Source organism: Balaenoptera physalus, assembly GCF_965194825.1.
Source record: "Balaenoptera physalus genome assembly, chromosome: 3".
NCBI lineage: Eukaryota > Metazoa > Chordata > Mammalia > Artiodactyla > Balaenopteridae > Balaenoptera > Balaenoptera physalus.
Window position 1 is genome coordinate 11,772,956 of NC_138890.1, and position 13,052 is coordinate 11,786,007.

At 46.8% G+C, this 13,052-nt stretch overlaps 1 protein-coding gene and 2 long non-coding RNA genes across 3 annotated transcripts in view; 2 read left to right on the forward strand and 1 right to left on the reverse strand.

The window, feature by feature from the left end:
- Nucleotides 1-227: 227 nt before the first annotated feature.
- Nucleotides 228-2,467, reverse strand: LOC309657517. The gene is made up of 2 exons (XR_014261832.1): nt 2,379-2,467; nt 228-1,780 (listed from the first exon to the last, which is right to left on the reverse strand). It is a non-coding gene; the product is annotated as an uncharacterized lncRNA (long non-coding RNA).
- Nucleotides 2,468-5,418: 2,951 nt separating this feature from the next.
- LOC309657515 lies at nt 5,419-6,094 on the forward strand. The gene is made up of 2 exons (XR_014261831.1): nt 5,419-5,509; nt 5,896-6,094. It is a non-coding gene; the product is annotated as an uncharacterized lncRNA (long non-coding RNA).
- A 1,657-nt stretch (nt 6,095-7,751) lies between these two features.
- NWD1 (NACHT and WD repeat domain containing 1) overlaps nt 7,752-13,052 on the forward strand; it is a 67,595-nt gene continuing 62,294 nt past the window's right edge. Inside the window, 3 exon segments of the mRNA XM_082455090.1 lie at nt 7,752-9,075; nt 9,078-9,121; nt 11,280-11,396. Coding sequence (XP_082311216.1) covers nt 9,042-9,075; nt 9,078-9,121; nt 11,280-11,396 — 195 coding nt within the window. The 5' untranslated portion in view covers nt 7,752-9,041.

The window sequence follows — 13,052 nt, forward strand, 5'->3', positions numbered from 1 at the left end:
CCTGTCTATGGCTGAATAATATTCTGTTGTATGAATTTACCATATTTCGTTTATTCACCAGTTGATGGACATTTGGGTTGTTTTCACCTTTTGGCTATTGTGACTAGTGCTGCTACGAATAAGTGTGTACAAGGATTTGTTTGAACATCTGTTTCAATTCTCTTGGGTATATACAGGAGTTGAATTGCCAGATCATATGGTAATTCTGTGTTTAACTTTTAAAAAAAAATATTTATTTATGTATTTATTTGGTTGCACCAGGTCTTAGTTGCGGCAGGCTGTATCCTTAGTTGTGGCATGTGGGATCTAGTTCCCTGACCAGGGATGGAACCCAGGACCCCTGCATTGGGAGCACGGAGTCATCCACTGCACCACCAGGGAAGTCCCATGTGTTTAACTTTTTAATGAAGTCAAGCTGTTCTCCACAGCGGCTACAGCATTTTACATTGTCACTAGGCAGAGCTCGTGAGGGCTCCAATTTTCCCACATCCTCGCTAACACTTGTTACTTTCTACTGTTTTGATGATATCTGTCCCAGTGGGTGTGAGGTGGTATCTCATTGTGGTTTTGATTTGCAAATAAATAATATTTTAAAGTAATTTAAAAAAAATGAGACTCAATGCAAACAAAAATCCATGATAACCAAAATCTTAATAAAAACAGGATCCTGCATTTGTATACTCATCTCACTCACCTCACTGTATTTTTTTTTTTTTTTTTTTTTTGGCCGTGCTCCTCAGCTAGTGGGATCTTAATTCCCCAACCAGGATCAAACCTGGGTGCAGGGCAGTGAAAACGCCAAGTCTTAACCACTGGACCGCCAGGGAATTCCCACTTCACTGTATTTTAAATTGTGATATTTAACTGAGGTGGAGTTTTCTTCGTTGATTTTGATGTTTTTTAAAATATTGCATTGAAATATTATTTATCCTTTTACAACAATAAAAAAATAAAAAAATATTATTTATCTCTACTGCTGTGTTGTTTTGGCGCCCCGCCCCCCCCCCCCCCCCCCGCCCAAATATTGCACCCCAGGCCAGCCAGCACCTCTCCTGCATCCCCGTCCTTCTCCGCACGGGGTCCAAGCTCACGAGCCAGGCCCAGCGATGGCCTCCAGGGGGCGCTGCTTCCCCACTCATGCTCAGCCCCGGAACCTCCTTCCAGGCTAAGAGCTTGATTCAGTTTATTAACATCTCCTAGCCAAGATTCTTCTTCTGTAAGGTGGGAATGATAACATTAGGCTTACGGGATGGCAGAGGAGGTTTGGAAATCTGCCTAGGGCTCAGCCCCTACTCAATACATAATGATAATCATGACTATTTCCTAAGAGCAAGATGTAAGAATATTTTACAGTTTTACTGCAGAGAATTGGAAACACAAAAGTAGGCAGAGTGGTAAAATGAGCCTCCAGCCCCAGCCCTGACCACCATTACCCTCTGGCCAACCGCACTCCATCCATCTCACCTTCTAAGATTATTATTTCAAAGCAAATCCCAGTCATTCTATAAATCTTATCATTCTGTAAATATTTTGTTCTGAGTCTCTAAAAGGTAAAGACTTGGAAAAAAAAAAAAAAACTAACCACAATACCATTATCATGCTTTAAAAACTTTGGCAAGAATTCTTTAATACCCACAGATTCCGATGTAGCCAACAAATGGGGTTCGCCTCTCAGCTCTGTCATTTCCTTGCCAAGAGAACTTGGGCAAATTCTTGAATTTCCCTGAAGTTTATTTTCCTCATCAGGAAACCAGGGTAGCAAACTGAAGTCCCCAGGTCCCTGGGAATATTGGAGACAGTATGTGTATTAGCACCAGCAACTTCAGAGTCCTTCGAAATATAATAGTATGACTATGCACAGATGTAGAAAACAAATTTACGGTTACCGGGGTGGGGGGAGAAAGAGGTGTGGGGAGGGATAAATTGGGAGATTGGGATTGACATATACACACTACTATAGATAAAATAGATAACTAATAAGACGTACTGTATAGCACAGGGAACTCTACCCATACTCTGTAATGACCTATATGGGAAAAGAATCTAAAAAAGAGTGGATATATGTATATGTATAACTGATTCACTCTGCTGTACAGCAGAAACTAACACAACATTGTAAATCAACTATACTCCAATAAAACATTTTTTTAAAAAAACAAAAAATAATTTCAAAAAATAAATAATATGACTATGGTGACATGAATATAGTAACACTGTATTCATGTGTTGCACGTGCCATACCTGAACTATCCTCCCCGAGTCCTTTCATGTCATTCACATTTTCAGCTTAAAAGCCACCTCCTGAGAGGCTCTCCCTGATCATCCCATTACTTAATGACCTCCCAAGTCACTCCCTATTTTAATTCTCTGCACAATACCACCAGCTAAATTTTCTTCTTTGCTTGTTTACTGTTTGTCTCTCCTGCGAGAACATGACTTCCATGTCTGCCAAGGTCGGTGTGCAGTTCTCAACCAGGCAGGGGAGGTGGGGACTCTGCCCCCCAGGGGATACGTGGCCACGTTGGGGACGTTTTTGGTTGTCGAGACTGGGAGGGGTGGGGCTACGGGCATCTAGTGGGTGGAGACCAGGGATGCTGTTGAATATCCCACAGTGCACAGGATGGCTCCGCAACAGAGTGATCTGGCCCCAAAGGTCAGCAGGGCCAAGGCTGAGAAGCTCTGTTCTAGAGACTTAAGAGTCCATTAACACTTGCTGAAACACTGACATCGGAGCCTTTGATTCCTGACTCTGCTACTAGCTGGGTGGACCTGGTAGCAGTAAAAAATAGTAATTAATTACAGCCAACATTTCGCGGGTCTTTTGCATGAACCAGGCATGGCGCAAGCCTCACACTCTCTATAAGTGCATTTCATTCTCTTACCTACCCAGGAGGTGGTTGAGAAAACTTAAGCGCAGGGAGGCCAAGTGGCCTGCACAAGGGGCTTCATTTCTTTGGACCTCATTTCCTTCATTCGTGGGACGGGATCATGATGTCCACCTCTCGAGATTGTTGTGAAGACTGCCCTCCACAAAGGGCATCTGCTAGGATGAGTTCAGTAGCCCGGCACACAAGAGTTAATGACCAATTCTGGCTAAGCGCCCAGCTAAGCCGGGGCTGGAGAGCCAAACAATTTCTTTCATTACCCCAGTTGCTGGGAGAATTGGCCGGGAGAGACCTGTGAAGTACCTAAGACAAAAGTTACTAGGATTGCTGGGGGCACGCCTTCCAAGCAGCGCCAAACCCAGAAAACTTACTTCTCCAACCTACTTCCCCAGAAGATTCTAAATTGACCCTTCCACCACCAGCAGGAACCAAGAGGGAGGCTGGAGTCCCCAAGGAAAACCTCTGTCCTTCCTGGGGAATCCAGGCTTGCTTAGTTGTCTGCAGTGACAAACAGGAGTTGAGAAAGATGGATAATTGTGGATGAGCCTGCCGATGTGACATTTATTAACTCAGCACCTACTATGTGCCAGGCACACCGACCTTGGCAGACATGGAAGGCATGTTCTCGCAGGAGAGACAAACAGTAAACAAGCAAAGAAGAAAATTCAGCTGGTGGTGAGTACTGTGCAGAGAATTAAAATAGGGAGTGACTTGGGAGGTCATTGAGTAATGGGATGATCAGGGAGAGCCTCTCAGGAGGTGGCTTTTAAGCTGAAAATGTGAGTGACATGAAAGAACTCGGGACGGATAGTTCAGGTATGGCACGTGCAAAGGCACTGAGACTGAAATAAATTGGCCAGTGTAGACCAGGGATTCTCAATCAGGCAAGATTCTGCCCCTGGTAGACATTGGCAATGTCTGCAGAGATTTTTGTCACAACTTGGTGTGTGTGTGTGTGTGTGTGTGCACATGCGCACGTGTGTGTGTGTGTGTATGGGGGTGTCTGCTACTGGCATCCAGTGAGTCAAGGCCAAGATGCTCCTCAATAATCTTACAATGCACAACATGGCCTCCACTCCAAAGAATGACCTGGTCCCAAATGTTAGCAGTGCTGAGATTGGAAAAGTCTGGGCTAGAGGAATAGAAAAAAAGCCTAGCATGTGTGTCAAGGTCAAAACCTTCCAATCCTCCTAGTCAGGAGGTGGTAACCAAGAGAACATGGCCATGCACTGGAGTGAGGTCTGGTCCAAGGGGCCTACTGGGGACCCAGGGAAATGGGGTAAGGATCAGAGATTTAGGGGATGCAAATTCAAGGTCAGGAGACTTGTGAGGAGGGGCTAAGAGAAAGCCTAAACCAACATTGGAGTCCAGAGCTGGGGCTTGGGTGAGGTCAGCAGGGTGCACCTGAATCAGAGGGTCCAGTGGGTTGTGGGAAGGTGGCTGGATGGCCAGGCTCGCCTTGGGGGTTCCCTGGAGGACAGGGTCCCAGGCCAGCACTCGCTCACTGACTCTGCCCTTCCAGACTAGTGAAAGTTCTCACTCTGAGCCTCAGTTTCCTTATCCATAAAATGGTGACAGTCAACTCAGTGTCACAATATTTATTGAGTCTGTGCAGCAAAGAATTAACTCAGCAGGCCTGGGTTGTCCACACTCTGAATGTGAAACATTTGGCCCTTGCCCAGGTCCTGGGAGGTGATCTCTAAGTCCTTGGAATGTCCTGCCTGATAAAAGTGTCTTGGTTTACCTGAGGACCTTGGGATATGCCAGATAACCTATGCTAACAATGTGACTTATAGTTGGGGACTTGGGCCAAGTAGTATCAGCTGGACCTCTGGAGGGGCTGGAAACTGAGGTCAGCCATGTCTATGTGACCAACACCCAGAGAAAACCCTGGACAACAAGACTAAGGTAAGTTTCTGTGGTTGGCAGTACACCATGCATGTTGTCACACACTGTTGCTGTGAGAATTAAAGGCTGCCCACATGACTCCACTGGGAGGGGACAATTAGAAGCTCAACACTGTTTTTTTCCTGGATGCTGCCTTATGCACCTCCTCTTCCCTTGGCTGTTTTCATCTGCATCTTTTATTTTTTCTGGTGACTTTCTCAAAGAGGCCCTCATTAACTACCCAATCTCAAGTAGAACTTGCTTGTTAATCTTTTTCACAGAACCAATATTCTTACATTCACAATCTCCTTTCAGCTCACAGTTTTAGCAATAAAACATTTACAAAAATAAGGCGGCATCAAAGAGACATCAAGTGCAACTGTTTTTCTCTCATTTAGAAGAGGCATTTTGGAGCTCTGAAAGACTACCAGGACGGCATCCTTTCTGTTATTTACTAGCATTTAAAATGGAAAATGCAATATTTAAAATCAGCCTGAAGTTGTATAAAAGCTTACATCATGAGAAGTAAGTTTCCCTTCCAATCAAGGCCTTTAAACTCTCTGCCCAAAGGCAACCACTGTTAATCTGTATCCTTTTTTTTATTTTTTTGGCCGCACCATGTGGGGTCTTAGTTCCCAAACCAGGGATTGAACCTACGCCCCCTGCAGTGGAAGCCCGGAGTCTTAACCACCAGGGAAGTCCCAACCTGTATCCTTTCACTGTAATAAACCATCACGGTGAGTAAAACAGCTTTTGTGAATTCTGCAAGTCCTTCTAGTGAATCCTCCAAACCTAGGGTGGTCCTGGTGACCCCTGAACAGCAGAGTCTTTGCTGGGTGGGCAGGCAGGGAAGGGAAGTTGAGGCAGAGAAAGAAAAGGTATGAAAAAGTTCAGACTTTTAGGTAGAACTGATAACACTATTTATTGAGTGCCCATATGTAAAGTGGGGACATTACATACCTTTCTCCCAAATACCTCATTCACATTTTGTTCATCACAGACCTTTTGGCATTCATTTTGATTTTCAGGCACATTGTGCTTCCTTACGTGTTGATCCTGAGGTGAATGCCTCTCTCTCCTCACCCTAGCCCAGCCCTGAGTTGTTCTCACTCCCATTTCACAGAAGATGCAGCTGACGTCCCAGGAGAGAGGCTGTTTGCTTAAGTCCTCCAAGAAGGTGATGGAGGAGCCGGCACTCCAAGCAAGCCCATGGATGCCAAGGTATCCACTTCTCCTGTCTGTGGTTTATTAACATTGAGAGGTGGGTGGGCAGGACTGAGATCACCAAAGCATTTTCAATAAAGTCAAATCCTGAGAAGGTCTTTCCCTGATCATGTTTTTGATTATTTTCCCCCCAGCTTTATTGAGATATAATTGACATATACCATTGTGTAAGTTTAGGGTATATCATGTGTCGATTTGATGCACTTATGTATTGCAGGATGGTTACCACCACAGCATTAGCTAACATGACTCCATCGTGTCACATAATTACCATTTCATTTTTGTGGTGGGAACATTTAACTCTCTTAGCAACTTTTGAGTGTATAATACAGTATCATTACTTATAATCTCCATGCTATACATTAGATCCCCAGACTCATTCATCTCATAACTGGAAGTTTGTACCCTTTGGCTAACGTATCCCCATTTCTCCCACCCTACTGTCCCTGGCAACCACCATTCTACTCTCTGTTCTAAGTTGGGCTTTTGTTAGATTTCACATATAAGTGAGATCATACAGTATTTGTCTTTCTCTGACTTAATTTCACTTAACATAATGCCCTCAAGATCCATCCATGTTGTTCAAGTGGTGTTTTTGATTATTTCAAAGAACACGTCTCAGTTTCATATGGGTAGGTCCTTAACTGCCCCTCTGGAGACTCGCTAATCTCCCTTCTTACCAAGGAGAGCGGTCCTCAGGCTCCACACTTCCTGCAGGCAGAGAGATTCAACTAGGGTTGATTTAAAGCTGGTTGCCCAGTTTCTCAGCGCTGCTGACATTTGCAGGCTGGTAATGCTCCGTGGTCGCACCATCCTGTGCATTGTGGGGTGTTGAGAAGCATCCCTGGGCCCCGCCCACTAGATACCAGTAGCACCCCGTCTCCCAGTCGTGACAACCAAAAATGTCTCCAGACATTGCAGTGTCCCCTAGGGGTGCAGAATGGCCCCCAGTTGAGAACTGCTGGCTTAAATAGTACACCTGGCACCTGTGCTTCATCAGTGAGCACAGGATGGGGTGGGGGGTTCCACTGAGTTTGTCCTTCTCGCCTGTCCTGCCAGGACTGGGCACGGCTCCCAGCATCGCACGGCCTCCATCTGCACACCTGGGCCCAGGCTCAACTTTCATGGAGCCCCAAGAGACCCAGGTGTTTGGGAGGCTGGCTGGTCCCTGGGCCCCAACACCAAGCGCCAGGAAACTGCAGTTGCTATGGTGACCGCTGAGCTCCCGGGGTGAGGAGCTATTGGTTGAGGGGCAAAAGGCTCCGGTGCCTGGAGGAGTCAACATCCAGGGGCCTTGGCTGGGAGGCCGCTGTCCAACATTCCCCCATTAGCGCTCGCAGACCAAGCAGAGCAGTGGAGAGCCACTGGTTCAGCCCCCCGGGGGCGCTGGAGGTGACAGAGCCTGCAGGTAGCCGAGGGGACCTGAGAGAGTGAGATGGGAACCCCGCTCCAGATGGCCCTGCCTGGCTGGCCTCCTAGGAAGGCCATCTGGCCACTGGCGTGAGGTCTCTGAGGCCCAGGCCCTTTCCTGGGGAAGGACTGTCCAGGTGGGCGGGCAGCACGAACGTCAGGCCCCTCAGCCCGGGCACCCGCCGGCGGCCTCTCCAGGGTCAGTCAGGCCCCCTCCCGGCACTTCCATCCAGCAGTGTGGCCATCTTCATCAGCTCTACGGTCTCAGGTAAGGGACAGGGCAGGGCTGGGAGCTCAGGCAACACCAGGGCAATGGGCATGTCTCGCAGGGTCCTCTAAGAGACCTGGATGTGAATGCAGCCGGGTCAGTGACCTACGTAGGAACCGGTGAGGGAGAGCCTCCCTGACCCTCTGTTTCCTCCTCCATAAGCCAGGCTCAGAGCCTGACTTGACAGAGTTACTGTGAGTAGCAAATGATATTGCAACGAATATTAACGATGAACATTCTACCCTCTAGGCTTAAAAAGTGCCTGAATCTTCCCATAGCTACAAGGCTCTGCATGAAGGGGACCCTGTTCATTCCTCAGCTATATCTGGTTTGATCCTCACTTCGCCCATGTGTTGTATTCATACTGGGCTCCAGCAGGTCCTGGAACCCATGAAGCCCCAGGCCCCATAAGCTGTAGTTATTCAAGTTATGTGTTTATTTAATGTCTGACTCTTCCAACCAGGCTGTAAGCTCCATGAAGGCAAAGACTGCGTGGTGTGTGCTGGCAAATGTTTAATAACCTCTTCTCCAGATATTAAAACAAAACCAAAAACACCTGATTTATACCAAAAACAACATTTATTGAGCCCCTGGGTTGAGGGCTGAGAAATTATCAGTGACCTAGACAGGCAGAGGTTCTTGACTTTGGGGAGCTTGCAGTCCTTCAAAGTAGAGGCATCACCCCCATTTTACAGAGGGGGAAACTGAGGATAGCCTGACACTTGGCACAAGGCCACACAGTGAAGTCAAGTGGTGGAAAAAGTCTTAGAATCCAGGTTTACCCTAGGTAGGGCTGCCAGAGTTAGCAAAAGTAAAAAAACCAAACCACCACCACTGGTAACAAAACCAGGGCACCCAGTTCAATTTGCATTTGAGATAAACAACCAATAATCTTTTAAGTATAAGTATATCCCAAATAGTGTGCAGAGAGGGGCATACTTATGTGAATAAATGATTTGGTGTTTATCCCGAGTGCAAGTTGAACAGGGCTTATCAGAAATGCAAATTCTGGGATCTATGGAGTGGGCTATACTTATGCTATCAAGTTTTTCATTGTTTATCCTGAAATGTAAATCAACTGGGTGTCCTGTATTTTATCTGGCAATTCTAATCTAAGGTGACCAACCATCCTGGTTAGCTGGGACTGAGAGGTTTCCTGGGATGTGGGACTTTTAGCACTAACAACAGGAAAGTCCTGGGCGTAGTTGGTCTTTCTAGTTTACCCCCTGTTTTTTGTATCTTTTGATTCACTGTGAAGGGTCCCAGCCTTGGTGGGAGCAAATGAGGCTAAAAGCAGAGCCGTGGGGCAGGGAAGAGTTCTGGGTTCTTCCTATTCATATCCTCCATGCCACTCCTTGCAGATACGGATGCAGAGAGGGAAGCCCTACAGAGCACCGCCTACCCCGTAGTACAGACCTTCTGCCAGAAGCACGGCCTGATGTCCGAGGTAATGGCCCGACTGCTCCTCCTCACTGCCTCAGCGTCAGGGAACGAGGGTGTGCCACCCGGGCAATCACACGGGCTCTTTGCTTAGAGGGACCCTGTGCCAGCGTTACACCATGGAGGCTTAAAGTCCTCTTAAAAAAGGAGAGCGGAGGGGTCATGGCCAACAGGCACTGCGGTCAGCACAGGTGGTGTGGCAAAGTACTAGGAGTGGCTGCCTTGCGACCCTGCTCCTTGGGCGTGTCACTTTTGTTGTTGTTTTGTCCTGCCTTCCCTGGCTCTCCCTGCACTGGGGCAGCTTCGGGGGCATCTAAGAGGGCCGTGGGATATCCGGGGTGGGCAGGCAGGTGAGACGTGCCTTTTTCCTGGGACACTAATGGTGTACCAGCCGGGCAGTCGCCATGGGCCCCAAATAGAGTGCACCGATCCCAGGGCGGGGATGTTGCTGCCTGCACGTTTCCAAACGGAAACCAACACACTGTCTTTGGAGTCTCCGCTTCAGGTGATGCTGCCTCCTTGCCATTTACGACTGTCACCCATCACACCAACGGCCCCCACCAGCATTTATATATTACTAAGAAAGAAGCAGTGCTGTGATGGGAATTTGACTCTGCCCGCCACTGATCATGAGACATAGTTCAATGGCAGAGACACTAAAAAGGAAAACATAGGTGCTGAGCACCGATGAAACACCCCATGTTCATCCCTTTAACGTCCACCAGGCGCTGTGTGACTAACACAGTAAACATCCTCAAGACGCAGTCGGGGAGGCAGTGGCCCAGAGAGTTGAAGGTTCTTGCCCAGAGCTGGTAGCTGACACTTTTTCCTTCTCCCCTTCCTCCTCCAGCCACATCCAGTACTGTAGTCCTTTCACCCCATGCTGTAGTTTATTAGGAATTTTATGTCTTTCCCTCTGGGCAAAGGAATTTAGGGAGGCAGGGACCATTCTGAGCCCCATCCCCCTCTCCTCATCCCAGCTTTCTGAAGGGTCAGCTTCACTACTTGAATTGAACCCTTCTGCCTGGCCGGCTTCTGCCTAGCAGGCAAAAATGGACCACAAGCGTGCGGTTGCCAAGGAGACTTTGCCACATCTGATTCTGGCCAAACGAAAACCCTCCTTTGCAAAGAAAGCTCTGCGAACAAGTGTGGACATGTCCTCGTTTAAAAAGGAACAGTTTGAAAATGCCCAATCTCTTTAAAAAATTTTTTTTAATGTTTTTAAGTAAATTTTTGAGTTCAGAATTTAGATTTGCAGGAAAGTTGCCTATGGTACAGAGTTCCGATATGCCCCACACCTACTTCTTCCCCTATATTGTAAACATCTATTATCGGGGCATATTTGTCATAACTAAGAAATGGACATCGGGACGTTACCATTAAGCAACCTCTGGACTTTATTTGACTGTCACCAGGTCTTCTCTTCGTGTCCCCTCTCTGGTTGAGGACCCCGGCCAGGGAACCCTGTTAACGTTTAGTTGTCACAGTTTCCCACTCTCCTGTGGCTGGGACAGCTCCTTGGTCTTCTCCTTTGTACTCATGACCATCACAGTCTTGGGGGTGACTGCCCAGGTGTCCTGCAGGATGTCTCCAATCTGGGTCTGTCTGATATTTTTCTCATGATTACACCGGGATTATGGGTGTCATTCAAATTCTTTTGATCCAGACATCCCTCTTTGAAGAGATGCTATCAAAAATTACTGAAGAGGGACTTCCCTGGTGGCACAGTGGTTAAGAATCCGCCTGCCAACGCAAGCGACACAGGTTTGATCCCTGGTCCGGGAAGATCCCACATATCTCAGAGCAACTAAGCCTGTGTGCCACAACTACTGAGCCCACACGCCACGACTACTGAAGCCCACATGCCCTAGACCTGCGTGCTGCAACTACTGAAGCCTGCAGGCTTAGAGCCCGTGCTCCGCAACAAGAGAAGCTACCTCAGTGAGAAGCCTGCACACCTCAACGAAGAGTAGACCCCACTCTCTGCAACTAGAGAAACAACAAAGACCCAACACAACCAACCAACCAATGAATACATTAATTAATTAATTAATTTAAAAATTTTTTAAATTACTGAAGAAATTTTACACCTTTATCAAAGGGAATTTTTAAAAACATCACCCATCCTACCACCTTCCTGACAAACCCACGCTTGTTATTTCCAGGTGGTTGATCTGAGGTGGGGTATTCGGAACACCGAGGCCACCAACCACATGACCACGGAACTCTGCTTGGAGGAGCTTGACTGGTATCGGAAAACATCCATAGGGCCAGCTTTTGTTGTGAGTCTCTTGGGAGGATGGATTCGCTCTTACTTCTCATTCCACCACCAGGATATGGCCCCTACTTCTTAGCCAAACCTGTCAGTGCAGGGAAGTGGGTGGCATTTCTGCTATCATACCCAATCTTCGTAGCCTGCCTATGGCAGACATTGCTAATCGATCACAGCACTCATTTTTCTGCGGAGCTAGCTGGGATCCAGACATTAGCAGTCAAGTGGAAGCAGCAGGTGAGCTGGAGAGCAGAGTGTTGAAGCCCAAAGGGATCTTAGAATTTGCTCCGAAACTTCCCCCGGGTTTTTCACCTCATTCACTTTGTCTGGGGAACGTTGAGGTCCTAGAAAACCATAGAGAAGGTGGAAATCTACAGGGTATGGAAAGTTTTTTCTCCAATGTGCCCCATGGTGTTGGGAGCAGACTCTGTGGCCCTATCTGGAGCCTGCCTCGGGGGCAAACTTCCCCCCTAGGTGAGACCAATCAGGGTCTTCTCTCGTCCCCAACTACACTCCCTCTGACACCAGAACAACCCCCAGCTCACAATTAATGGTTTGGGTTATGATCAGCAACTGATATTCCAGAGTTTTGATTTATTACATCACCAAGTTTCAGATACACCAAGAACTATGGCATTTTGGCTCATAAATCCTAGAGCAGGGGTCAGCAAACCACAGTCTATGGGGCAAATCCGGCCCCCTACCTGTTTTTGTAAATAAGGCTTTATTGGCACGCGGTCATACTCATTCATCTACATATCGCCCAAGGCTACTTCCCAGCTTCAATGGCAAAGTTCAGTAGTTGCCACATAGACTGTCTGGCCTGCAAAGCTGAAAATATTGGCTATTTGGCCCTTGTTGGAAAAATTTGCCTACCCCTGTCCTAGAAAGTAAAAAGGAAAAAAGGCAAGAAAGTAGCTTTGCCCAATACGTCTTAATCACAAAGAAGCTTTGAGCAGCTCCCAAAAAAACCTCTCCTGGAGATAAGAATGTAGGAATTAGGAAAGGGTGGTCCCCATATGAAAGCGGTTTTCTAGGGAAATAAAGACAAATAGATGAGGCCTGTTTGGCCTTAAAACTGCACTGCCCAATGCGGTAGCCATGCACCACATGTGGTGATTTAAATTTAAATTCATTAAAGTCAAGTAGAATTAAAATTTCAGCTCCTCGGTTGCACTAGCCACATTACAGTGGTTCAGTTGTCACTTGTGTCAAGTGGCCACCATATTGGGCAGCAAGGACATGAACACTTCCAGCACTTCCAGAAGTTCTAGTGCTGCCTTAGAGATTGTCTCCTTAAAAAAAAAGACTAAGACCTGGCAGCAGATGCGAAAATCTTTCTTTATTATGTAGCAAGTTTTATCTATACAGTTACCACTGTGTTTTCATTCTTCTGTTCTATACTTTTCTTTGTATGTTGGCATCAATTTTTCTTTTTTTTCCCAATCTTATTGAGATATAATTGACATCCGGCACTGTGTAAGTTTAAAGTGTACAGCATAATGACTTGACTTACATGTGTTGTGAAATGATTATTAAATAAGTTAACACCCATCCGTTCATATAGATATGAACAAGGAAAATGTTCTTCCCTAGCAATGAGAATGGTTAGGATTTAGTCTCTTAGCAACTTTCAAATATACTCTACAGCAGTGTTACCTACATG